The following is a 26,800-nucleotide window of genomic DNA, read 5'->3' on the forward strand; positions in this document are numbered from 1 at the left end:
CCTCGGTCTGACATTTCTAGAGGCAGATTATCATGTTTTGGCATCACAGCCGTTGAGTTTAGCACAACAATAAAGTCTGAAATATCTGGGGCTGATGTCTTCTTCTCAAGAGGGGCTGATAATGTATGGCTCCATTAATGACCTTGAAGTGCTCAGGGGCAAAAATGTACTACTGTCATTAAATACCATATTTTGACTATTGTGATATTACAATAAACCATATATTTTGGTTTCTCAGGCAGGTTTTCTAATTGCTTTGTCATTGTTGGGATATTGAGCTACTGTTGCTCTTAAATTATTTTTTCATGCTAATAAGGAGAAAAGATATTTATTTTTACAATATTGCACAATAAAAGGATCTGGCGAAAGTATTGTGAGATTTGTTTTGTTGCTGCATCCAAGTGTTGGAACCTAAATACTTCTTATTTAATTTTATTGGTTTTATGAACTACAGCTATCAGCCATTGTTATATTTAGTGAATCGTGTTATATATGGTGACGACATGCACACAAATGCATCGAATCTGTTCTCAATGTTCTTTTGCTGTGGCGCCTGTGGAAGCTGAGCTCGAGGTCGAGGCTAAATATCTTCAGGAAAAACAGATTATCAGCTAGATTCCTGTAACAGGCCACTTCCTGTCCAGCTCCTCCAGTGAAATCATCTGCAGACTCTCCAATGCCAGGCCGCCTCTTCCTGCCGTCCTGCGCTCTGATAATCAGCCGGATGAGTTAAATGCCACAGTTTCCCTGCTCTTTTTAACAGGCTTCTCTCCTTCCACTGATAAAGAGATTAGAACTGAGCAGATTAAAACACAGTCACAGGATAATCCACCAGGTCATTAAGTGATACTGTGGGCTGCAAATCCAACAGTAACAATAACTATTAAAGAATCTATTGTGCAACCATGTCATCTACTGTGATTAGATTTGGGGTATATTTGAAATTCCTTTTACTGACATTGTACCTGGCTATTACTGCCCTGAAATATTCAACAAAATAAACTGCTCCAACCGCCCAAGTTGGTCAAAAACACTAATATTCAGTTTATGGCAGAGTAAAGTATTTGTGTGTGACCTATTCAACAATGATACAGTTACGGTATGTAGGTCACTGTGCCTCCCAGAGCTCAGGTCCCCTGTCGCCGCCACGTGGAAGAAATTAGAAATGCAGGTTGCGTTCAAAAGCGACAGGAATTTTTAAACTTATGTGACGGCACGACCTTGAGTGAGAATAATTTAAAAAAAACAAGATCAGGAATAACAGAAACTGGGGACCATCCGTTTTTATCATTATCTCATTTATTTACAAAAGAAAACTGGCTACAGTGAAATACAAAAACTCAAAAACATAAAATGCAGAGTCAAACAGGAAAGATGTCACCATTGTTCAAAGTAAAAGACAACAAAAACAATGAAAAGAAACAAAAAATTGTGCTGGTTTACTGGATGGTGTCGTGAATTGCCTCGTCTGGGGTTAAAATCCAAGAATGGCTCTCTCATTTCCTGTCTGGACTCGTTCTCCAGAGGAGCTTTGTGTTGCTCTGGATTAAAACTTGAATTCTTTGTATTTCTTGGCACCAGCACGCGTGTCCTGTGGCTGGGCCTTCCTTTTCTTTTGCTGTGCGGCAAAGAAAGCAAAACCAGAGAAGAGGATGTTCATAACAAACGCTAGGAAAAAACACACTTGATTTTCCTGAGGGAGAAAGTCAAACCTTCTGTTTTGCAGCGTGTTCGGCCACCATGTCGCTGAAGTCCTCCTTCTCCACCTGGGCCTGCTGCTCTCTGACGTGCTCCTCGTATTTCTGTGTCATGGCCATGGGGTCCAGCTCCAGCTCCTCGGGAGCCAGGGCCACCTCTACGCCCTGCGACTCCTGCCCTCCGCCCGTTTTCCGACTGGCCATGGCCTGCAGACGGAAGCGAGAGTATGTAAACCAAGTCGGGAAAGCAACAAAACCTTTGCTCTTCTCTCCGCACTAAAGGACCGAGGGCATCGTACCGTCGACATGTCGTAAATGTGCGTCGAAGCCATCATGGCCGCTCCTACAGGGCCGGTTCTTCTTTCTGGCAGTACTGTGAACAACTGAGGGGTCTCATTTCTGCCAAAACAAAAAAGGCATTCATTTAAAAGATATATAAAAAGCAGCAACTAAAAAGAATTATTTAACAGATGCTCACCCGTCCATAGCCTCCTCTATTTTCTTCTTCCTCAGCTCGATCAGTTCTGGGGTCTCCATGCCCGCAGGTACCGATGAGAAGCCTCCGGGAGTGATCAGCCCACTAAGTCGCACCAAAACCATCAGCGTGAGGGAGCGAGCGCGTGGTCAAAACGGTTACAGCTCAACGGTTGTGTTGTACCTGTCTGCTGGTGTGAAGAATCCAGTCTCATCTGGTTTCTCCTCCTCGCTCTCCTCCTCCTCCTCTTCCTCTGACGACTCCTCGTCCGAAGGCTCCAGTTCTCCCCATGGAGTGCGGTCCACCTCCTCCTCCTCCACTTTGGCCTGCTCGGAAACAGACACGCGTGAACGCACACGCCATCGCGCCTGGGTATGTGCTCTGCAAGGGTGCGATTCTGAACCTGGAAGTCCACGGCGTTGGTCCCAAACACGTCTCCGTAAAGAGGTTTGCCCATTTCGTCCACGGGCGGCTTCCCCCAGCCTCCGGCGTGATAACCAAAGGTGCAGTTCTATGGAGCAGCAGATGACAAAAAAGATGCAATGCTAACAGCTTATTTAAGGCTAATTAAAGGTTTAAAGCCCTGGATTATTCCAACTTACATCTGGGATGGGCGAGTTGAGGCCAGGGATCTTGAGATTAGGGTAGGAGGGAGGGGGCCCGTACCGCTGCATGGCGATCAGCCAGGGAGGGGGAACCTTGTGGGAATTCTGGATGAAAGAGAGGTCGTAAGCATCAGAACCATGGGACCATTGATTTTTGAGCAGTACAAAGTGTCTCTTACGGGTCCGATGGGCATGCCCAGAGCGATACGCAGCTCATCAGAGAGGTCACCTGGTTTCTTCTCTTTCAGGCGAGTTTCAAACTCTTTTCCCTGCAGGCACAAACAACAGACTGGGTAGTAGGGATCCCATCCTCGATCCCATCACGAGAATCAGCAATTGCGGTAGATTGCGCAAGTTCAAAAGGATTCAACGTCAACGAGGCTTCTGGTACTGTACATGTGTATATCTCTATGAGTGTGGGGGCTCAGTACTGGCAGACACTCAAAGCCTAATGACTCGGACTCTGGGATAAAAAGATGTGATCGGGACATTCTTACTGGTCAGGCAACCAGCATGACATCAGCTGAAGGGTTCTCGTACCTCGTAGTAAAGGTCTCCGTGGATGGTGAGCTTTGGTTTGATCTGCCACTTGAAGAAGGCGTCGTGGAGTTTCTGGTAATCGATGTCGATCTTTCCCATCTTCGGACGAACCTTCTCTCTCATTTTGGTTTTCATAGTCTTAGCATCTTCCTGCAAAGATGAAACCAGGATGACGTTGCTTCTACACTCCCAGAGCGATGGGAGAGGCGTTGGCATGGCAACCCACCTTCTCCTGCAGGGCTTCCCTCATCTCCTGGATGCCGGTCCTCCTGATGAATTCGGGCAGCTGAAACGGGGGCTTCTCTATGCCCCTCTTCCCCTGGAGGTACTTCCTTTTGAAGCACCAGTGACGTGGCACTGGGACCGTGTTCCTGGTGGCCTTCAGGTGCACCAGTAGCTTGGGCTCCTGGGCTGTCACGTCATGCATCTCCACCACATCTGGACGTGCCACCAGCTGGGACGCAGAGGGAAGAGCGATGAGGCGACCTGACCGATACATGTGTGACCCTCAGTAACAACTCAGGGCTTTTACCTGTTTGAGCTCAGCCACCGTCAGCCTGTTCATCCTCCTCAGCTTCTTCTTTGAGATCTTGGGTACATCAGGTCTGATTTCCTAGATAATAACAATCATAAAATGTAAATAAACAGCTGGTAACTTCCAGTCAAGTGACAGATTAATTTAGTCAGACCTCATCGCTGTCATTGTCGTCTTTCTTCTCCTCCACAAATCCTTTTTTCCAAACCATGGCGGTCTCCTGCTTCTCTGTCTTCTCGGGCTCCTTTTCCTTCTCTTTCTTCACATCATCGGTCAGCTAACAAAGAGGAAATTTGGGTGAATGTTAACAACATAAACAGATAATCTTATTGTATCCTGTTTTTTTGTGGCGCTGTTCGTTACCTTGAAGGCCTCAAAGATCCTCTTGAAGAAGATGAAGTTGGGGTCATAAATCTCTGGTTCCTCCGTGACGTACTCGATTTCCACCTCTGAAGTTTTCTCCTTCTCCTTCTCTTTCTCCTTCTCCTTCTCCTTCTCCTTCTCGCCACCGCCCTCTTTCTTCTGCTGCTCCGCCTGCTCCTTCTTCTCAAGAGCGCGCTTCTGCTTGCTCCTCTTCTTGCGGTTTCTGCGCCTGCGGTTTTTCTGATGAGAGGTTCGGGTTGGAGATTTTAGCGATGCTCCCGTGCTCGGACGCAAATGTGTGGAGTGGACAAACTTACATCCTTCTTGGATAAATCGGAATTGTCTCGATCTGATGTTGCGGGTCCGGAGGAGTTTAAGTCACCATCATCATCGTCATCATCTTCTAAATTCACACAATCAGATCAGAAGCTTGCTTCGACTCTCCAAGACTTTTAAACATGAATTAAATAAAAAACTGCTTCTGCACAGACCTGTGGGGTCAACAAGCTGTTCCTGTCTTATTTCCTTCAGCTGGAGGATCTTCTCCAGGGCCTGAGGGATCTTTGGTCCACTGATGCTCACCTCCTCGCTCTGCCATGACTGGACACAACCAGATCAGTTAGTTTTAAAGGCTACATGTTTTAGTCTCCTGTTGTTTAATCAAGGGGCTTTGGCTTTAAAATTCCTTTACCTCTCTGCCATCTTCACCAGGAGGTGGTGGAATTCTCTGTTTCTGAGCTGGCAACATACTGACACCAGGAGGCAGCGGTGCACGAGGATCCATACCTGACGCGAAGACGCAGGGGATATTTTTATTCTGATATTTGGAAATGTTCGCGGTTCACAAAAGAGTCGGCATACCTCCGATCGTGCTGACCATGCCCTGAGGCCCCACCATCTTAACCATGTCCTGACGCTCCTGCTCCAGCAGCACAGCAGCCTGTAAGAAAGAAGAGGAGGAATTTGGGCTTCAATTTAACATTTAAGGTAAAGGGGTAGAACTCAACACACATAAAGCTTCTAAAAATGTAACATTCAAACACAAATTAAGACAGATGTTCTCACCCTTTTCTGCTGCTCTAGAAGATCATGTTCATCCATTCCGTGTGCCTCGCCCTGTAACACAAACACACTTCATATCTGAGCAACTACAGCATTAAAAACACTGAAAGTCTAGTAGACATTTCATTATAATTTGTCTGTCAGTTTTAATGAATTTGGGCTTTCATGTCCTTACCTGCTGCTTGGCTATCTCCTCCTGCAACACCATGGCAGCTCTATGCTGAGCCATCTTCAGCTGATCATCCTGTGTCATGCCTGGAGGGGGCAACCCCGGGGGCTCCATGCCCATGTGGATGCCAGGCGGAGGGGGGCCTCCAGGCAGCATTCCAATTGCTGGAACCATGCCCATACCAGGAGGCATGGGCGGCATGGGCATCTGAGGCATGGGGGGCATCACTGGCACCTAGACAGGAGATGCAATGGGGTGAAGAGAACTGGCATTTGGGCCTGTCCCTTTGTCACTTCAACCAACCTCCTTTTTATAAAACGTATTTATTACATTTTTCAACTGCAAGTTATCCGAATATTTGCATTAAATCAAGCTCCAGTAATATAAACAAATAAATGAAGGTTGAATAAAGATTAGGTGTTTGTTCAGGTTCTCTTTATTTACCTGGGAACTCAATGAATTATCTTCAGCTGGTTTGCTGATCAGGATGCCAGTCTACAGAGTAGCCAGAGTTTTTGTTTACAGGAGTTTTACACAATATTTGATGAACAGTGTAACACAGGTCGATGAAGTACTTTAAAAGGATTATTTACCTGCATCATGTAGCCCTTCAGTCGGTCTAATAGTTCCTCCCTGGGACCTAAAAAGTATACAAATATACACTTAAATGCAAGTAATATTAGAGATGCAAAAATCGTCTCATGACATTGCTATTACAATCAATTGTCGGTGAGCTAAGTTTGCCACGAACTAAAAGTTAGCCAATCTTGAGGCTGCTAATCACATTGAAGGCTTATTGTCGCTAGCCAACAGGCTATATCAGAAGATAAAGAGACTTTTTAATGGTCTCAGACTACACCTTGGTTTTTTTTTTTATACTGGCAAAACGCTCTTGAATTATAGATATCAAAACGAATTTAAGTGACTGTAAGCACGTAAATAGGTCAATCATAATGTTTCTTTTTACTAGCTAGCCAATTAGCAACCAACTAGCTCTTTAGAGCTAAATACAGCCCACCTTTCAGGGCGCTCATCGCCATTCTATATCTTTTCTTACCCATTGTCGGCGCTCCAAGTTCCGCCAGCTTGGACTGAAGCTCTGGGTTGCTCCATGTATTCAGCGCTGCGATAGCGCTTCCTAAATCAGAGGGGAGAGAATCGGTACCCGGTGGACCGTCGGAAGCCATGTTGAGGTTCTCGATTGAACAACGGCGATAGCGGAAGTCGCACGAGCGCAGAACAACTGCAAAGGATGATGGGACAGTACTTTATCCTGCCGCAATTCCTGCTGGGATATGAAGTCCAAACGGAAGAGCAAGTTCGTTTTAAGTCCACTAGATGTCCCCGTTGAGTCCTTACGTTTGATTAGTCCAGATAAACCCCACAATGGTGTCATTCAACTTTTTTGACACGTTTATTGCTTGATTTATTTGCAAAGAACACACTAAAAATGTGTATATAAAATAAAAAAAACTACCACTACTAGGCTACTATGACTAAGACTACTACTCACATTGTAACTTAAATAAGGTAAAAGCTTTAAGTAAGTAATATTAATTCCTAAAACGTGTCTAAACTAAATAGTAAATGACAAAACTACGTTTTATTACAGATAAAATATAAGGAGCCCTCCCTATGTTTTGCAACTGCGCATGCGCACTGTCTACCCAGCGCACAATTCGGAGCAGGGCGTTTTTAAAGTCCTATGCGACGAACCTCCGATAAATATGGAAGGAACGAGTAGAGAACCTGAAGTAGACTACTGAATGTCTAAATAGGCCCCCAGACTGCCTTTTCAGGGAAATCGGCTGTAAGGTAATTCAAATTTCCTCTCCTCAAACACTGATTTGAACGTTAAGCGCTGCACGGAGGTGTGTTTAAAATGTGTTTTTGACTTCCTACTGCAACTTCAACTTCTTTTTCACACCGTATGCGAGTCCACTCATATATCATACGAACAATCTGTTGGCCCTTAGGACAGAATAGCGCAAGTGGCCGCGTTGTCGCGGACAGTCGCTCTGGCAAATGCTTCCCGAGTTAGTCAACTGGATCTAGTTGCAGCTTGGCAGCTGGATATTGGGCCACACCAGGGGTGTATCGAGACGCCATGGGGCCCCTCCCGGCCCAACAACACCAGGCAATGGAGAAATCTTTTATTTTTAAATTGCCAAAGAGCTAGATGACATAAACACCAAGAAAATAATAATAATAATAATATATTAATATCACCTTAACGGACATGTGCAAAGTCTTCTTAATGACAGAAACACAACCAAGTTAAAAAAAACAAAAAAACACTTGTGGTCTTTGGTCCCACATCCATGTTCTCGTGCAATTGTTTTTTCTAAAACTTGTGTTTGCATCCAGGGAAAAACATGTTATTAATTTATTTTATTTATTTATTTGGTTTTTTTTTTTTTGGGGGGGGGGGGGGGGGGGGTTATTGTTGGACATCAAACATCAACGTTGCCATAATACTGTAGAACAAACGGTCGCTTATTTAGAAACAGATAATGTCAACATTTTCTACCAAAAGCAAAAGGAAACTGCAGCTAAAGCCAAGTGCTCGTCTGGGGGCTCGTGTGAGTGACAGCACTAACCACTGAAGCTCCCTGCTGCTGTGCAGATTACACTTCACCAGCACGCTTATTTCCTCATTTGGTTTGAATCCAAAAGGGATGATTTGCGTATCTGCTTCGGACATTTTAACCCTACTTATTACACTCGGATCCGTGTGGCGTTGCACGTTATTGTGTATGAAATCCAGAAATGAGATGAACTTTGAATTGAGCTTACGCGCTACTGGCTGAACCAGGAAGCCTGCAGGCTGCCTGCGGCGTCGCTGGACCACACCTACTAACTTATCTGTGGCAGACATACTTCCGTACCAGAACCTTGTTTGGGATTAATCCAACAACGAGTGATAAGATCTCGATATTTCCCCCCTCTGGTTACTCTGGGCGTCTTGTTCTCCCGCGGGGGTTTGTTTCCTGGTGTGTGCGACCCGCGTGCTGGAAAACACCAGAGGCACAGAAAAGTGTTGCGCCTATAAACACCGGAGCTCATGCAGCACTATCTGTAACGATCAGGATGCGCTCAAGTTCCAGGAGAGATCAGGCAGCTAATGAGGGGGGAGTGGGGGGGGGGGGGGGGGGGGGGGGGGAGCGAGAGAGATGAGATTGAATAAAATATTTATTGCACCTCTATTGCATTCAAGAAGACCTGACACCTCACGCCGGAGAAGAAATCAGTGAGAGATGATGGAATATTAGTGGAACTGGTGTTAATATTTCTGATTTATTAATTAAACATAACATGAAGCATTAAATTACAGGCTAAATTCTAACTTATCCTGTATTAACCTGATTCGTTGTGAATTTATATCACCAGTACAATTAATTTGGCCTGATCTGAAGCATTCTCTACCAGCTAGTTAGCATGGTGTGCTAACGCTATTCATTTTGTGGGTGTGTAGCTTGAGAAGTTCCATCTTGCTGTAAAATTCCTGAAAGTTTTATGTTCTGTCTTCTTCTGTTGCCTGGAAAGGTCCTGGAAAGGTCCTTGAGGTGTGTGTTTTTTTTTTGCCAGAGTTAACTCTGGAAACCATGACAGGAGTTTTTTGTTTTGTTTTTTTTTAAAGTAGGCATCAGCCAAAAACAACACAGTTTTGAGTTTTCAACAAGACTGAAAAAAAACAACACAGAGAAACTAACAACCGAAAGATGGCTGACCAATGAAAACACACAAGTCTGTACATATAACCATGTGGAACAAAGTTAGTCATTTAAGTTAATACGGCCGTTCGAGTAGATATTAATGTACTATTAGTGTCTTTACAACGCGTTCTATATTCAGTCCGGGGAGAAAGTGCTACCGCCACATGCCAACTTGTGTGACTGAGAATGACTGAAACAGTAGGTGTGTTTAGCATGGAGAGTGGTGGCTGGTGGTTGTAAAACTGACATGTCCAAGTTAAAAATAAACCCAGGCTTTTGTGCGCGTCTGCAGACGGAGAGCAAAGAAGCGACGCAAAGGCGCTCCAGTTCTGTCAGCTAGCTTCCCGGTGACACGGGGAGCAGTTTGCACTTCTCCCTCCTCGGATTCTGCTTAATTAAAACATCGGAGGGAGCTTTTACCAGTCTTGACGGCCGTGGCGCCTTCACTGCACATCAGTAAAAACCACGCCTGCATGTGTTTTACGATACATTAGCGATTAAGCTTTAACCTCAGGTCTTGACTGACGCTGCAGTAGCAGCACCGGTGCCCCTCCTGTGATTCAGCCCTCTCCAGGCATAGCTAGCATGTGTAAATAAGCTGGACTGACAAGAAAAAAGGGTCTGACTAAACCCTGAATACACGCAGCCAGGGCGTAGACTGCTCCTGCTTTTGTTTGCGTGGCGTTCTTGCATATTTTCTCCAAAGTTCATTCTGTTTCATGTCTTTACCCCCCCAGGGTTTTCGCTCCTGGTGGGACTGAGATACTCGAATCAGAGGAGGACCAACTAAAAGCACCCCAACGAACCAGCGGTATGCTCAATATTTCATTAGGTTTTAGGAGCTATGACGTTACTTTCTGCTTTATAATTGAGTCTCGCAGCCATTAGCGATTCACCTCAAGCTAACCGCCAGAACCGCTGCTGTGGTTGCACTTGAAAACATGAGGCCGGGTTGGTTATTAAGGCAGATATTTGCATTGTACCGTCATCCTACAGAAGCCAGACAGGTCACCCCAGCGATGGAGGAGCGCATCTACGCCACGGGCATGGCCTACAGGCTGAGGAGCCAGTGGGACCGCGAAGAAGGTCTGGGGCAGAACCACAAGGCCGTCAAGTTTCTGGGCCAGGACTACGAGCGCCTGAAAACCCAGAGCCTCCAGAGTGGGAGGCTGTTCGAGGACAACCTTTTCCCCTGCAGCGCGTCCTCGCTGGGATTCAACGAGCTCGGCCCGAGGTCCTCTAAGACCTCCGGGGTGCGCTGGATAAGGCCTACGGTAAGAAATAGAGCACCAAAGGTCAAGTAAAGCCAACAACTTTAGCAGAAATGTTAGCATCTAAATCCTTCTTGGATTAGGGAATGTTGAATCAAGCACTGGGCGTTGTTCAATAACCAAAGGATGGAAGAGATGAACATCTAATATTCTGCATGAGTGGGAGCAATTGGGTTGCTAGCGACTAATATGTAATGACAGACAGTGTTTCTGTCAACAAATGTAGCACTGTAGCGTTAGCACGCCAGGCACCAGACCCGCAGCGCTCTCGCACCATCAGTCCTGCGAGATGTCGTGATCCATCTTAACACATGCGTGTGTCTCTTACCCCCTAATGCACCCAAGGGTCTCCCAAAAAAAGTTACACGTTTTATAATGCATGTGCACTTCCTGCGCCACAGGATCTTTCAATATTTACGCGGGTTTGCGCCAATCTGTGCTGTGCGAGAGGCGAGGAGAAAAGAATTTAGGCTTCTGTGAGTTCACTCATGCGTGTGCGGTGGCATGCGAGCTTGGAATGGAATATATCTTTTTATAGCCTCCCGGTACGAAGACTCTCATGCTACACATGCTGAGAAGAGGATGCCGTTTGGTGGAGGGTATCATGGAGCAATAAGACAAGGGCACAGAAGCACCAAGATGTAGCATCGTTACTGTGTTATTACCGTGTTATATCCCCGGGTGGCTCGGTTTGGCTAGCACTGAAAGATTAAATAGCTTATTGAAATGTGTCCAGATCAGAATAGATAACATCAAAAGTGTGACGCCAAATCGGTTATAGGTTAATAAAAGTTCCTTCTCCAGTAACGACTTAAGCGCGTGAAGAGCTCAACTTTAACGAGATATTTCAAGAAATAAAATCACATTGACAATTTTTTCATGGTTATCATCAGTGTGCTTAACCTTTCAACTGTATTTGCGTAAAAAAAATAACTGATATGTTGATGACGCCATAGTTTTCCCCCCTAAAATATTGTACATAAAGGCATTTATTTTTCACCTTAGCCAGAAGGAGCAGGACGATCAATGTAATCTTTGTGAAAGTATCGAGGTGTGTGTGTGAAACTCATTTGTTTTCTTCACCTTTGACAGGAGATCTGCAAACGTCCCGAGTTCATTGTGGACGGAGCCACTCGCACAGACATCTGTCAGGGAGCCCTGGGTAAAAAGTGTTTAAGCTAATGTTTTGTAACATTGTCATGTATTCCGAGCCCGATCAGCTGATGTATTATAGGTAAAGGTAACGCACAAACGAGCGAGGTGACTTTACAGCGAGCTCTGTGCAATGCTAAGAGCCGGCAGCTGGAGAAAAAGGACGAGCGCTAGCAGTCAGTTCAGCAGCAGGTTTATTTACCCGACTGGTTTCCTGCTCCGTTTATAATTAATGCTTTGTTCTCTGCGATCGAGCCCCTCTCGACAACAAGACCGTCCTTTATCACAAAAATGAAGCGTTCGGTCCTGGAAGATAGGCCAGTTAACGACAGAAGTAAAACCAAAACAAACTGCGAACCCTGAAAAAAAAAAAAGAAGTTTAACGAGAAAACGCAGGGTTCCGATTTTGTTTTACAGACATTCCCTCGTCTGTAATCTTTATTGGTGTCGGGGGGGTTATCTGTCAGGTGACCCGCCCACTTTTATCAGGAGCTTTCAACAGATTAGAGGACAAATTAGGACATTCTGTAAATACGCTAATATAAAGGTAAAGACGTACTGACAACAAGACCACTGTGACTACATTGATTAAGGGGAACGTCTCGCTGATCAGGTCGGTAGTGATGTGTTAGCGATGGCCGCTATCACTGGAGCAAGCTAGGGACCAGCCATCCCATAGTTCAGAGATGATGACTTTGTTATGCATTTATGTCACGCTAATACAAGATTTAATCTCCTTTAGCCGTACCTATGAGCTAACTGTGGCTCCCACAGTTGTCACACCCCTTCAGAAATGGCGTCTTCGTGGGATCCTTAAGGTCCTAAAACCTCTCGGCGTGTGTTCACAGGGGACTGCTGGCTGCTGGCGGCCATCGCTTCGCTCACCTTGAACGACAACCTCCTCCACCGAGTGGTCCCGCACGGCCAGAGCTTTGCGCACGGATACATCGGCATCTTTCACTTCCAGGTGACAGCAGCTCCACATCCTGCTTTTAGCCCGAGCGACACCGGTGTGTTACAATGTTGTGGTTGCGCCAGACACTCGTGTGATTCTGCCTGATTCTCTTTTTCTTTCTTTTTTGATATTGCTCAAACGTCCATATCTCCAATCTTTTGGATGATCTCCACGACAGATAAATATTTTCTGCCAACTGATGGTAACTCACCGAGTCACGCTACGTTCGGCAAGGTATCGACTTCCCCATTCCCAGGGTAACGGGAACATGTCGTTAAACGGATGCGTGACGAGTCAAAAGTTGACCATGTTCACCTGAGAAATTGTAAAAGGGTGAAACGGTTCGCTGAGAATGATGCCGACAGAAAGGCTCAAAAGTGCCTGTGTGAAAACCCCTCGGTTAAACGCTGGTGTCGCCCCCTGCAGGCTCTTTGAGAAACAGCACCCTGTCAAGGCGAAAACGGACTGTTGGATCTTTTACCGAAATGATGCGAACGTTTGCATTATCATCTCGCTTCTGCCGCGCGACTTCCTGTCTCAGCAGCTGCTCGCCGCCGCCATGCAGACTGTTAGCATTTCGGAAGCTCTGATGGAAAGCTGGGTTTGTACGCGGTCGCCTGCAGGCTGTCAACTGTCAGCGACTGTTACCCCCGTCAAATCCCTGAGTCATCTGGCGCGAGGGAGAGCCACGCCCGCTCCTTCGGCAAACGTCACCGGGGAGGCCGAGAGCGACCAACCCCCCCTTTAGTTCTGGGCGCCTACAGCGACCGCCGGAGCAGATACAGCCCGCCATTCACGTCAGTCTAGGCGGAGTATTGTCTGTAAATATTTCAGAAACAACTCTGCTTTTGGCAGGACTTGTTTGGCGGCTTCCCTACAAACTACGCCGGCTGTTTATTCAGCCCTACGGCGAGCTGCTGGCGCTCATCAGCCGGACTTTGACCACGTATAAGAGTCCGCACGGACACTCGTGCACGCCAGCAGCAACTGGACGTGGGAACACTTCATTGTTTTTATGCTTCAGTGTTTTTCACCACTTCCGGTTTATCTGGAGGTGAAATTCTTTAAGCAACTTAACTGATCTGATACTTGACCCCCCCCCCCCAACGTCCCGACCTTTTTGTCCCGGCCCGCTTTGACTTCATCATCACGCCGTTGGTGGTCGGTGGTCAGCGAGGAGCGCTCGTTCATGCGTTGCATTCAAAAGATCCCGATTTGCCATGAAATTCCCGCTGCTCGATGTGGGGGAATAATGGGATGGTCCCTCAGAGACTCGAACATCTGCATTGCTCAGTGGCTGCCAGGTCGCCGCGGTGACTCATCAAATATCGAAGGATCAATAAATAGCAACACACACACACACACACACAGCTCCAGCGTTCCTGCATCTGCAGCAGAAGTCTCATTTTGCCAGATTAGACCTCCAGCTGCTTCCATATATCGCAGGCATAAATGTCCTCTTTCTGCTAGAACGGCCGTAAATATTTATCTTTATTTGCATGTGCTTAATGCGCGTGAACCAAAGCTAAATGGCTCATAAAGGCGCACGGCTGCTCGCCCTACTTTTCGCTCGCCCGTTCGGAGGGAATCCCCCTTCTCTGTTTGCAGCGCCCAGGCCGGGAGGAATCATCCCCAAAATGCAGTTCCAGTCTCATTGTGAGGCGGGTTACCGAGGGAAAGGTGCCGGCGAGGCGGGCGGGTACGACGGGCAAACAAATAGGAGGAGGAAAAATGAATAATAAATGAGACAATCTCAACCAGTCACTCGGAGACAAATGCAACCGTTAACTGGGACACAGCAGTTCATCATATCTCACGGTTTGTTGTAATTAATGTGTTTTATTGATTGGTTAATATCAAACTAATAGCTCGGCAAATATCTGCAAATATCTGCGTCTTAAAAATACACTTTAGGGTAGAGATGGATAGTAATAAATGGATGGATAGTAATAAAAGCTGACGTCCATCAATCAAAGCAAAAACATCTTCACTTTTGACGGTTTAAGTTGTTTATTTATTCTTTATTTTTGTAGCAGTTTTTGACGCGTCGACTAGTTGGGAAGATGGTAACTGCATATTTATAATACACTACAGATAAGGGGCGCGCAGACAAAACACCCCTAAAGGGACAAATAAGGTTTTTTTTTTGCGTTATTCCAACCCTTCTGATATTGTATTATATTTATGAATCGTATTGGGGATTTCACTGAAGATTATTCTGCTTATTTGCACATCCTCATGCAGGCTTGTGGGTGACGTGAGGAAGTCACCCACACACACACAGTCACAGTCTGCAGAATCATTCTGCCCATCCTACCAGGCCCCCCAGCTTTTCCTTCTCTTGCCCTCATATTTATTTATCAAGAAATCCTATTCTCTTCTTCTTCTTCTTCTCTCTATGTCGCCCTCTTCTGACTCCTTCCCCGTGTCTGTCGTGGTCCTTCTCTGCCCCCTGCTGGTCAGGGCCCGTTATAACACCCTGCGTATCAGTTGTCTTTATATCAGTGTTATTCGGTGCTTTCACAAACTTCACTGTCATTTACTCAATCAACAATTTAAACACGTATAGAGTGTAAATAAATAAATGCTTAGTCAAGGTTATGAAGTCATTACCTATAATGCTCATATATTGCTCTTATTAAAGGATGGCAGGACATTTTACAGCTGTATTTCATGGTGAACTTTTTTCCTGCAGTTTTGGCAGTTTGGCGAGTGGGTGGATGTGGTGATTGATGACAGGCTGCCGGTGAAGGACGGGAAGTTGCTGTTTGTCCACTCGGCGGAGGGAACCGAGTTCTGGAGCGCGCTGCTGGAAAAGGCTTATGCTAAGTAAGAGGTGTATTTGGGGGAAAAAAACAAACCAGCGATTCTCCTCATTTGCAGCGGATTTGGGGTTTATTTCAAGGGAATTGTTCAATCTAAAAGTAGGCAAAGGATTAGAGAATTTGTCATCATTAGCCAACCCGAATGAGCTATTATAAATGTGACCTCTTATATAAAAAGGAATTTTCGTCTTGACGCAGGTTGATGGAAATTTTAAGACTGTAAGCGGGTCTGGGGTCCATTAGGACCGGAAACAGATGTGTTACATAACTTTAGCTGCTCCATATGTGGCCTTGGTTGCAGCTCCACCTCCCTGGGGAGGTGTATGGAAGTCTGAGAGTCAGAGAAACAAGAAAGCAGGCAGTAAAGATTAAGACCAGATCCAACAATCCTCATGATGTATGAAAGATGATTAAATACACCATTTTGCAATATTTCATTAATACATCAGTTATAAAGCACAAGCTAAACTAGTTTCCATCCCTCAATATTACTGTGTTTGTGTCCCAGGCTGAACGGCTGTTACGAGGCGCTGTCAGGCGGCAGCACGTCGGAGGGCTTCGAGGATTTCACGGGCGGCGTGACGGAGATGTACGAGCTGAGGAAAGCGCCCTCTGACCTCTACAGCATCATCAGCAGGGCGCTGGAGAGAGGGTCGCTGCTGGGCTGCTCCATCAACGTCAGTCTGACAACAGTCATTCGTCTAAGACAAAGTTAGCTTGTTCCTTTATGAGAACAGGGCGAGGAATCTCTTTAAAACCTCTATTTATAAAAACTTTTAGCTCTAAATTAAACTCTAGATTTTACCTATTCTCTTCTTTAACCAGGTTTTTATGGCCTTTTTTATGGCCAGGTTTTTATGGATATGATAGCATGTAGCACTGAAATCCATTAAAAACAGATCCACATAAGAAATTAGAACCCTAGAATCCAGAATGAAGTAGGGATTATTAGAGTTGGTGTGTTTGCATGGACCTTTACACATCAGCCAACAGAGCAAGATTTAATTATTTATTTAATGTGAAGACTTTGTTCTCCCCCCTAAATCTAAATCTATTGAAATCATGCTCATATGACACCTTGATTTAATAGATAGTTCCAGACAATGAGTTTCACAGGAAGGTCCCCCTCCCTGGGAATTCTTGGCAGCGGCATAGCTGAGGATTTGGACGGAGACAAAGTCAGTGAAACAGAAACATTTTTCACGAGTCGAAACGTCCACCCAACAGACGCCATTCTTTGGCCTCTAATGCTAGCTGGAATAAATGACGTTTTTCAGTCATAACAGAGTAAAAATTACTTTTTTTTTAGACAAAACGAGGGAAGTTTTAACGCTACAGCAGAGGGCAGCCACATGTTTCTCTGATCTGTAACCAGTGACCGTTCAAAATCAAAACTGACCTGATCCCAAAACAGGAAGTCTCCTCTACGGTCTTTTTGTATCACTTTCAAGTTGACTTTACGCATGGATTTTCTAATGTTATAAAGATGGTGTGTGTGTGTGTGTGTGTGCGTCAGAGGTGTCCGTGTTGACGTCTGAGGTGTCCTGTCATCCTCAGATCACCAGCAAATTTGACATGGAGGCTGTGACGTTCAAGAAGCTGGTGAAGGGTCACGCGTACTCTGTCACCGCCGCAGACGAGGTGAGTGGGAGGAGAGACGGGGAAACGAAACCGCACTCCTTTACTGTTAGCAACTACATTTCCCACCAATTTTCTATGAAAACCTCACACTTTTTGAAGTCAGGATGAATGATTTGGCCATTTACGCAGTTCTTACAGAGGTGTAGCTGATTATCACGAGTTAAAGCGTTCAAAATTGCCATAAAAATTCGCTGTAAAATTGGCCCTGTGTGACCAGATGCTCTGCTAACACTAAAATGTTAACAACCAGCCAACATGTGAGTTTAATGCGGGGCCTCTTTACGCTAAGGTGGTGTACAGAGGAAGTCCAACCAAGCTGGTGCGGATCAGAAACCCCTGGGGGGAAGTGGAGTGGACCGGACCCTGGAGTGACAAGTGAGGTTCCTAAAAATTCACATTAAAAAAAGTTCTAACTTGACGGTATAAAGGGTGTGGCGTGTTTTGTCTTTAGTATCACTTCCCAGAATCGTTGAGTTCCAGAGAGGCCTTTCGAAAGAGTTTATGATTAGAGGTCACAGTGTCGCTCAGAACATACCACAAACCTCATTTACATGTCAAATATGTCCAGTCAGACAGTTGATGTGTCCTTTAGTTAAGCTTTGGGGTACCTGGACCAATAATAATGCAGCAGTGGACAAATTTTTGGACACGAGCCCAAGGTTGGCAACCACTGAGAGAAACTGAGCCTTAAACCTGAAGCAACTGGGGGGAAATGATCTTCTGCACTATTCACATTATTTATGCAGCTCCAGAGAGTGGGACAACGTGGATCGCTCCGTGAGAAGCCGCCTACAAAACCGCAGCGAGGACGGGGAGTTCTGGTAATTTGTCTTTCCTTGTTATTCTGCAGAGAAACAGGCCACGGTGTTTGTTTATATAAAAAAGGAACTCCAGCTCTATAAATCGAGGGTCTATTTTTTGCCTGCCAGGATGGGATTCAACGACTTCCTGCGCGAATTCACCACCCTGGAGATCTGCAACCTGACCCCTGATGCCCTGCAGAACGCCCAGCTAAAGAAGTGGAGCACCTCGCTCTACCAGGGCGAGTGGAGGAGGGGGAGCACCGCTGGGGGCTGCAGGAACTATCCAGGTAGGAGGAAGGAAGGCAGCAGAAGAATCGTGTGTCGTTTCTAAACGTTGCTGTCGATCTTCTTCCCTCTCAGCCACCTTTTGGCTCAACCCACAGTTCAAGCTGGTGCTGAAGAACCCTGACGTGCCCGGTCAATCGGAATGCAGCTTCCTGGTCGGCCTCATGCAGAAGGACCGTAGGAAGAAACGGCGAGACGGCGAAGACATGGAGACCATCGGGTTTGCCATCTATGAGGTTAGCTTAGCTAATGTAGCGGAGTTGTTTTTGTAGTTTATCAGATCTCTATTATTTCAAATTTCCTGAAGCCGACTTTACTTTTTTAATTCCCATTTTTTGTCCTGTACAGGTTCCCCAAGAGGTACGGGATCTACTCTGATCTATTTCTGATGCTTCTTTTGGACCATTAGCCGCTACGTTCTCTCTGCTTTTTCTCCCTCTCAGATGGCCGGCAGGTCGGGGATCCACCTGAAGCGAGACTTTTTCCTCACCCATGCTTCTAGCGCTCGCTCCGAGCTCTTCATCAACCTGAGGGAGGTTAGCTCGCGGCTCCAGCTGCCTGCTGGAGAATACGTCATTGTCCCGTCCACGTTCGAGCCACACAAAGAGGCCAACTTCGTCCTTAGGGTTTTCTCGGAAAAGCCCGCCCAGTCGGAGTGAGTGATGCTAAAGTGTTAGGCTAGTTTTTTCCACTCCAGTGTGCTATGTAGCTAGCTAGGATACATTTTAAGTTGGCCAAAAAGCTACCCGACCTGTAATAAAAACTCTTCTTTCCATCCACGTCAGAGAGCTGGATGATGAAGTTGTAGCAGATATTCCGAAGGAGGTGAGACAGTAAAACACGACCGTCCGAGCATAAAAAAGACGAATGCTGAAGGAAAACTTTATTCCTGTTTGTGTTTCAGGAACGTTTGGACGAGAGCCAGATCGACGCTGGATTTAAGAGCCTCTTCAGGCAGCTAGCTGGGCCGGTATGTGTGTTTTTGGCAGGGACCAGAATAAAGAATAATTTCTAGATCCATGTGACCAGAGTCCAGCATCTGTTTTTGCCAACAGGACATGGAGATCAGCATCACAGAGCTGCAGACCATACTGAACAGGATCATCAGCAAACGTCAGTGGTGGCAAGTGTGTTTGTTCGTGATCTTGTGCCCATGCTGGTCTGACACTCGCGTCTGCTTCTCTCATGCTAACAGATAAAGACCTGAAGACAGACGGCTTCTCGAAAGAAGCTTGTCGCAGCATGATTAACCTCATGGACGTATCCTCAAAATCAAAATATTGAGACATGAGCAGAACTTTTGACCCTTGTTGCGGTCACTTTGAGAAAGTCAAGGTCATGTTTCCCTAATAACTTGGCTCAGGAGGACGGGAGTGGAAAATTGGGTCTGACAGAGTTCCATGTCCTCTGGGAGAAGATTAAACGATATCTGGTGAGCTTGAACTCCGTAGGGGTCAGACGGGGCTGAATCAGAATGATCCGCTTTTACGGTATAACTTGTGTCAATCTTTCAGTTGGTTTTATATGCAGCCGTTTGGCCTCTAGCTGTGTCAGCGATTTTTGCTTTAATTCCTGTTTCATTTTCTGTCTAGACAATCTTCAGGACCTTCGATTTGGACAAATCGGGCACCATGAGCTCCTACGAAATGAGGATGGCCCTTGAATCTGCAGGTACGGTCGTTTTCCTTCCGACTCCACAGGTAAACGGCTGGTTTGACACGAAGCCTGATGTTTTTCCCGTCACTCTTGCAGGGTTCAAGCTAAACAACAACCTGTTCCAGCTCATCATCCTGCGCTACACGGAGGCCGACATGTCCGTGGACTTTGACAACTTTGTCACATGTCTGGTCAGATTGGAGACCATGTACAGTGAGTGGACCCCCTAAATCCTCATATTTGACAAACTACCTAAAAACTCACCAAAAATACTGATTTGTTTCATTTCCTGCAGAGACCTTTAACAGTTTGGACACAGACAAAGACAAAGTCATCAGCCTCAACTTCTTCCAGGTATTTTCTAGCCGTCCTAATTTGCCCCCGATTTCATTTCATTTGGCTCTAATGATGCGCCATCTGTGCTCCGCAGTGGATCACCCTGACCATGTTTGCCTAGACACGACTGGACCTTCCTCTACTTCCTACCACGATGCCTCTAAAGTGCCTTTGTTCCTGCTCTGGTCCCCCCCCCCCTCCTTCATGATGCTAGGAGACTGTAACTCCAACTTTACAGTGCCTGTATTCAAAATGTGCCAAATGGATTTTATTAGCCACATTTTGTAGCATTGCAGCTATACAGACATTTGCTAGAAATAAGCTCGTTAAATTTTAATTGGTGGAGGCAACTTTTGACTTTACACTTCCATTTTTACAGTAATTTACTAGTGTCCAGAGTCTTCTGCGATGTAGATGCTAATCGCTACACCCGAACTGTTCAGAGGCGCATTTTGTTCCTGTTTACCAACTAATGTGCTTATTTCTAAGTTGTTGCTTTTGTGCAGCCTTCTGCTGTTCCTTTTTGGGTGGGGGGGCAATTATGTTTACAGTGGTATATTTGGGAAATTGGCTATGAGCAAACCAGATTTAAAGGGACACTCTTGCTCTTCTTGTGTAGAGGAAAATATATTTTATGACCTACATAGTAAATTCTTTTGCCTCGCCCTCCAAGGGCCTCTGAAGGCTGCGGAGGGGAGGTGGCGGGAAAGACGATGACGTTAGCAGTGAGCGGCACATACACAAACACGTGTAAAATGTGTCCTTGCTCTGCCTTTTTTAGCCATGTTTGCTCAGCCGTCTGCGCCAGATGCCAGACAGCCGGATGCAGCACCCTGTGGCTAACATCGTTTAGCGTGACGTCCTGATCTGTACCTCTGGTTTGAAAGTGGACGAAGGTTCATTTAGTTTGTTCTGACCTTTTAATTGCAATGTGTGAAATGCGATATATCGTCTGCCTGCTTAATTTGTGTACAACTGGGAGCGCAAATCTCGTTTTAACCGATGTGTGTTGATAGCTTGTGGGGAGAAAAATTATAAAAAATATACATAATATACTTTTCATACAGCAAATTAATTTGATTCGCCTTTTTTGTCTTGGAATAAAATGATGCGACTGCCAAGATTCTTATCGCAGAACATTTAAGTGCCAACCTTTCTGTTATACAATATTACCCAATGTTTACATTACAATCATTTGGGGGACCTTTGGGATCTCTGTAAATCATCCAAACACAAAATAAACTAAAAAAGGAAAGATGTTTTCTGTGTTAATTGTTTTATTTTCTCCACAGGTGAAAGAATATAAACTTGGGAATAAATAATATGTTTGCTATTCATGTTAATACTTTAAAAAAAACCCGCAATAAAATACAGTTTAAGACCATGTACACACCAACTTTACAGAATTAAGATATTTTACAGCAGATTTTTGTTCCTTACGTTTGTACAAGTCGATCATTTCAAATAAAAAGTGCGATAGGTTAAAAAAAAAAGCTGAAGTTCATCCGCAGTCGTTCCAGGAATGCAAAGGCAGCGAAGACGCCGTGTTGGAGACCACCGCTTGATCATTTTTTGACCTACGATTAAAATTGGATTCGTTTTTTTCCCTCGTCAAAACCATAACCCGGCGGGAGTTTTCTCCGGGGTCTTGGTTTAGGCGTAGTTGTTGCTGTGCTCGATTCGGATCACTATGGTGGACACCAGCTGCTCCAGCTGCATTGCTCGGTCCTTCCCTGTCTGGAGGACCTCCTCGTGGTTGGCCTTCTCCTTACTCTCGTAGTCCATGACGGCCTGGTTGGTGATCAGGGACAGGGCAAAGACACGCATGCCGCAGTGGCGCGCTGTGATCGCCTCGTGGACCGTGCTCATGCCTGGAGAGGATACGGAGACTCTTAGCAACGTAAAAATAATTGTTGCTTCCGCTCGTGGTGGTCACCCGTGTCTGATTGATATTTCTAAGCCAATGCTCACCAACTGCATCGGCGCCCATCCGGTGTAGCATGCGACACTCGGCGATGGTTTCAAAGGAGGGGCCGCCCAGGACGCAGTACACCCCCTCCTTCAGGAAGTCGCCGTAGCCGAGCTCCAGCCCCACGTCCATGGCGAGCTGCTGCAGCTCTCTGTCGTAGGCGTCGGACATGCAGGGGAATCGCACGCCAAACCTGGGAGACGGGAGAGTTCGGGCAAATGAGACCGCGAATACTCAAATATTAGCGCGTAAACACACCAGATACCTCTCATCGTTGGGTCCAACCAGCGGATTGTTGCCCGCAAAACCCGGCATGTTGATGTGATCCTTGATGATCATGACGTCTCCCACTTTGTAGTCCTGGTTGAGACCTCCCGCGGCATTGGTCAGCATCACCGTCTTAACGCCGAGCAGCTTGAAGATACGTATGGGCAGCGTGATCTAGAACATAATGTTCCATTTAGCTGAGGGAGGTTTAGGTTGGCTCTGAATCCCCGTGGAACACACCCACCTTCTGGAGCGGGTAGCCCTCGTATATGTGAAACCGCCCCTGCATGCAGATGCATGGCCTCCCTTTCAGAGTGCCGAACACCAGCCGCCCCGCGTGCCCGTGCACTGAGGAGAGTGAAACAGTCAGTAAACCTGACTTGGGGTCTGAATCAGGTTCTGACGGACCGACGGAACTCACCGGTGCTCTGGGGAAAGTTGGGGATGTCTTTGTAGTTGAACACCACCTGGTCCTTAAGCATGTTGGCCAGTCCTCCGAGCCCCGACCCGCACACGATGCCCACCAAAGGTCGAATGTCTGTCTGAGACAGCAGCCAGTCGGCGGTGGCCTTGCAGTCTTCATAGCTGTAACTAGATGGACACAAATCTCAAATTCAAGGCCATATTCACACATGCTGCCATCATCGGACCCAGATCACAGCGTCACACATCATGAGGATACGCCACGTCATTGGTGGGCGATTTCTAATCCACTCTGATTCATCTGATCTTAAACATTTTTCACAGGAGAAACATGTTTAAATAAAGAGTTTGGGGATCACTAAAGTTGACTAAAATCATAAACTACTCATTGCAAAGCTCAACAAGACAGCCTTTTCACTGATCCTCAGCAATTTACTGACATCCTGTCGAGTATTTTTTATTGTACCCGTTTCACCAACTGGCCCATGTGGGCCATGCGTTTCAACGCTCAAGCATCAAATAAGTTACTTACCCGCCGTTTGGCTCTGAAAACATGTTGGGAATTCAAAATAAACAAACCGCAAGAAAACAAAACAAAGATCCAAACTGGGGAAAAAGCTAAAATGTCAAAGAGTAAAAAGGCTTATGAGATTCAGTTCTCGTCCGAGTCTTCAGGTTCCTGCTTTGTGGGCCTGTTCTAGTCCTATTTATAGACCCAAGCCCCTCCCCTCCTGCACTCCTCCTCTTATCATGGGGAACCGCGCTTGCTTGCTGCAACCTGATTAGCTGCCACGACACACCCTCAACAGCCTGAATGGAAGGGAAAAGGAACATCAGCCATATTTGGCACCACCGCACCACCTGACGACTCTACCCAGCAGTGATTGGTGCAAATCCCAGGACATCCTCCTTTTACTGACTCAACTTCCTGTCCAAAAGCAGATTGCATCAGTTTTATTATAATTTTTTGAAACAACAAACCAACCACTCTGGGGTTTGGTTTTCACTTCCTGGTGCTATGTGTGTCTGTGTGTGCGTGTGTGTTGGGCTAATAGGGCGGGCATCTTCTGTCTCACACGTTTCACACGGGACAATCCATTGATGTCAGCGACCTATTTACGTGTCGCATCGTGCTGCTTGCGTGTTGGCATCGCGTTAAGCATTTTTGACCAACTTCAAGCATTGACGGCGAATCATAATAGCATTAACGATGGCTCGGAAAAACGTGGCAATCACGTTGCCTAAGCCCGTGTGCACCTCTTGTTACCATGTTTATGCGATGACATGCTTAAAAACAGTGAAATCATGGGTTGATGGAGCATGTCAGTGTCAGTCTGCCTGACAGCACCATTTAGGGGTTGGCTGCATAACAACAAACAAACAGACTTCCATTTTATTCCATTTCTGGGATGTTTTTAAAAAAAACCCGTACACTGACATGTCCGCTAACGTGCTAAAACCTCCCTAAGAGATTTGTGGTACTTAGTCATGCATGAGACTCAGTGTCAGCAGACTTAGCGGGCCGTCGTGTCACACATCCCGAGTTGCGTTTCACACTAGTCACCTGATGTTTTTTAATCTGATCTGTTAAATCTGCCAGATCTAAAGCGAGCTGCCACTTCTCAACTTCTCACGGCATTACCAGGTCTGACCCCGGACCACAGGGCTCGGGAATGAAAGAGTAACTTCGTTATGACACGTTTAGAGCGGTGTTGCTCGTTACAGCAGTCCTGTGACCTGCATGAATATAGGATAACTCGATAAATACCCACTTTACAGCAGATTGCCTTTATATATAGTTGGAACATTTCTTGTGGATCGTTTTTTTTCAAGTGAAGGAGAAATTCCAGCAATACTTTATGAATTCTGCTTGTACCTGTGCTCCAGGGATTCCTGCATCCAAACTATATAACATCAAGGTTGCTGGGGACTCGACGAGAAACTCTGCGCCGTAGTCTCGCTAGCTCCTCCTACAGTTTGTGTTTTGTGAAATTAAAACAGGGTTATCAACCACTTCTGAAATAAGTGAGAGTATTTAACATTTAAATCAATGATTTTCATCTTGAAGCGATTCAACCCTTGACCCTCGTGTTATTGATGCACCAGTATGCTAACAGGGCCTGTGAGTTCCCTTTGTCTGAACAGTTTGGCTATGGCTCAGTATTGGAGACGTGCTATTGGTTGAAGGTTAAAGACAAAGGTTAAATTTAAATTACTGTTTAATTTAAACTAAGGTACCTGTAGCCCCTGTGGCGGCACATTTTCGCCAATCGGGGGCCTCTCGACAACACCAATTTAGGCCCAAAATGACCTACCGACCGGTATGTTTATGGTCAGGGTAAAGAGCCTAACTTGCAGTGGGTTAAACATTCACTCTTGTTTTAAATGTGAGAAAGCGCTAAACAGGCAGGCATGTGAACTGGGACATAACAGGTTCTCAGAGGTACATAGCTGTGGGTACTGGAACTGCTGGAATGTTACGGATCAGTTGGCATCTTCTCATGCCAGTCATGAGATCGCCCGAAGGAAATGCAGATCTTAAATATGAGGGAAACCTGCATAAATAATGAAACCCTTTAATGTCACATTCAAGGTCTCCTTTATCAGGCCTCTTTTCCAGCGTTGTTTGTTTGATAACAGTCGAAGGCTGCGTTCCAGAGATTACATAACAGTTTTGACCGGCTGACCCGCAGCGCAGCAGCTCAATCCCGTCGGGTTCACAATGACCCTAGACAATAACCCCCCTTTACAACCACCGAGCTTGTAAACTTGGCTGTTCATGGCATTGTTAGTGTTTCCGAACACACTCGAGCGAATGAGACCATCTTCCCTTTCAAAGATAAGCTCAAGAAGAAGAAGATAACTGACTTCGACCTCTCCGCATGCTAGTTCTGTGTTCCAGTCGCCTGAACTCGCAGCTATGGGTGGCACCATAACACTGCAATAAAAGAAACCTGTGATAACTGCCCTTCAACAATACCTGGTTGCTCAATTTATGCTCCAGGGAAGAATAGAACATCTCAACATGGCATATGTAACAGGCGTTCGCGGGTCCACATGGAAGCGTCAACAACAGTGCGATGACACTGTGACCCCGCGAGCAAACAACCTGCCGGATGGAGAGTCGCTTCTTCAACACAGCTTTTCACGGCGTAACATGAGGCGCTAAAACGTCAACAACGACACCCGAAGCACTCGTGGAGAGGGACCCGCATCATTATTTACATCAATTTTCCATTAAATGAAAAACAGTATTTGACTACACTGGATTTATTTGCTTTTATAGAGCCAAATACATCAATTATACTCTAATTCAGTGAACGCGTCCCAGAAATTTTGAGCTTTATCCAACAGTTGTAAACAAAGTACACGACCTTCTGTAATTCTCAGGATGTTTTGTGCCCTTTAGATTGAAATAAACTGATAACTGGAAATGCAACACATTGTCCAGGTACAGGTTCTGCAGTAAAATTACAAAACTGCAGATGCGTCAAGAAAGGATGCGTGATGCTGTTATTTTCCCCCTGCAAGCCTGGGTTTTTAGAATTTTACTGTTAGTTCCTTGTAAAGTGCCTCATTTTATCGCATCATTGTGACGGCCAAAGTTAATCAGTGACAGAGACAAAGTAGAGCACTAAACCCAGTCAGCACCAGAATCGGATTGTTGGGGTCGTAAAAGCTTGAGTCCCTCTTCCTGGGAATTGCACAACTCCGGCGACAAAATGTGACTGGTAAATCAAACATGTGACCAACCTCTTGGTTTAGTGCGCAATATAACATTTAATGACAAGTGACAGCAAAATGGGAGCTGAAACTGAGAAAGAACATAAAGATAAAAAAAAGCTTATCTTGTGATTTGAACAGATGATTCCATACTGCTTGTGTGTGTGTGTGTGTGTGTGTGTGTGAGGATGCTTTCTGGGTTATGAAGACACACTTAAAAATGCTTCCATGTTTTGAATGCCCTCCATAAATCCAGTTGATCTCTGATCTCTGAACCCTCTTGTTTGCAGTATAACGTAATGTCACACATATCTGCAGAGTTCACAAATTTC

At 45.7% G+C, this 26,800-nt stretch overlaps 3 protein-coding genes across 5 annotated transcripts; 1 reads left to right on the forward strand and 2 right to left on the reverse strand.

Annotated features, from left to right (window-relative positions):
• Positions 1–1,279: 1,279 nt before the first annotated feature.
• sf3b2 (splicing factor 3b, subunit 2) lies at positions 1,280–6,677 on the reverse strand. 2 transcript variants are annotated; one of them, XM_029840693.1, is made up of 22 exons: positions 6,504–6,676; positions 6,040–6,086; positions 5,891–5,941; positions 5,453–5,680; positions 5,281–5,331; positions 5,077–5,155; positions 4,907–5,001; positions 4,707–4,815; positions 4,533–4,618; positions 4,216–4,455; positions 4,007–4,129; positions 3,850–3,930; positions 3,544–3,771; positions 3,318–3,467; positions 2,957–3,046; positions 2,775–2,882; positions 2,576–2,683; positions 2,356–2,498; positions 2,176–2,277; positions 1,997–2,096; positions 1,713–1,904; positions 1,280–1,618 (listed from the first exon to the last, which is right to left on the reverse strand). In XM_029840693.1, the coding sequence occupies exons 1-22, from the start codon at positions 6,631–6,633 to the stop codon at positions 1,547–1,549; spliced, it is 2,613 nt and encodes an 870-aa protein (XP_029696553.1). In that variant the 5' UTR covers positions 6,634–6,676; the 3' UTR covers positions 1,280–1,546. The 2 variants fall into 2 exon arrangements, with proteins under 2 accessions (XP_029696553.1, XP_029696554.1); XM_029840694.1 differs by having other exon boundaries at positions 1,547–1,618; positions 4,533–4,615; positions 6,504–6,677.
• A 432-nt stretch (positions 6,678–7,109) lies between these two features.
• Positions 7,110–21,344, forward strand: capn1 (calpain 1). 2 transcript variants are annotated; one of them, XM_003978052.3, is made up of 23 exons: positions 7,110–7,261; positions 9,900–9,973; positions 10,159–10,436; positions 11,526–11,595; positions 12,434–12,552; positions 15,236–15,369; positions 15,874–16,042; positions 16,923–17,006; positions 17,296–17,381; positions 17,753–17,827; positions 17,936–18,096; positions 18,170–18,330; positions 18,443–18,454; positions 18,538–18,749; positions 18,880–18,919; positions 18,999–19,064; positions 19,150–19,207; positions 19,290–19,354; positions 19,458–19,526; positions 19,687–19,765; positions 19,847–19,963; positions 20,046–20,104; positions 20,181–21,344. In XM_003978052.3, the coding sequence occupies exons 3-23, from the start codon at positions 10,182–10,184 to the stop codon at positions 20,205–20,207; spliced, it is 2,118 nt and encodes a 705-aa protein (XP_003978101.2). In that variant the 5' UTR covers positions 7,110–7,261; positions 9,900–9,973; positions 10,159–10,181; the 3' UTR covers positions 20,208–21,344. The 2 variants fall into 2 exon arrangements, with proteins under 2 accessions (XP_003978101.2, XP_011617652.2); XM_011619350.2 differs by lacking the exon at positions 7,110–7,261 and adding an exon at positions 7,447–7,583.
• Position 21,345: 1 nt separating this feature from the next.
• Positions 21,346–23,444, reverse strand: pnp5a (purine nucleoside phosphorylase 5a). Its single transcript, XM_003978040.3, has 6 exons — positions 23,278–23,444; positions 22,744–22,913; positions 22,567–22,670; positions 22,321–22,496; positions 22,058–22,248; positions 21,346–21,957 (listed from the first exon to the last, which is right to left on the reverse strand). Exons 1-6 carry the CDS (start codon positions 23,298–23,300, stop codon positions 21,740–21,742), a joined length of 882 nt encoding a protein of 293 aa, XP_003978089.1. The 5' UTR covers positions 23,301–23,444; the 3' UTR covers positions 21,346–21,739.
• Between the last annotated feature and the right edge of the window lie 3,356 nt (positions 23,445–26,800).

This window comes from Takifugu rubripes, chromosome 8, assembly GCF_901000725.2.
Source record: "Takifugu rubripes chromosome 8, fTakRub1.2, whole genome shotgun sequence".
Taxonomy (NCBI): domain Eukaryota; kingdom Metazoa; phylum Chordata; class Actinopteri; order Tetraodontiformes; family Tetraodontidae; genus Takifugu; species Takifugu rubripes.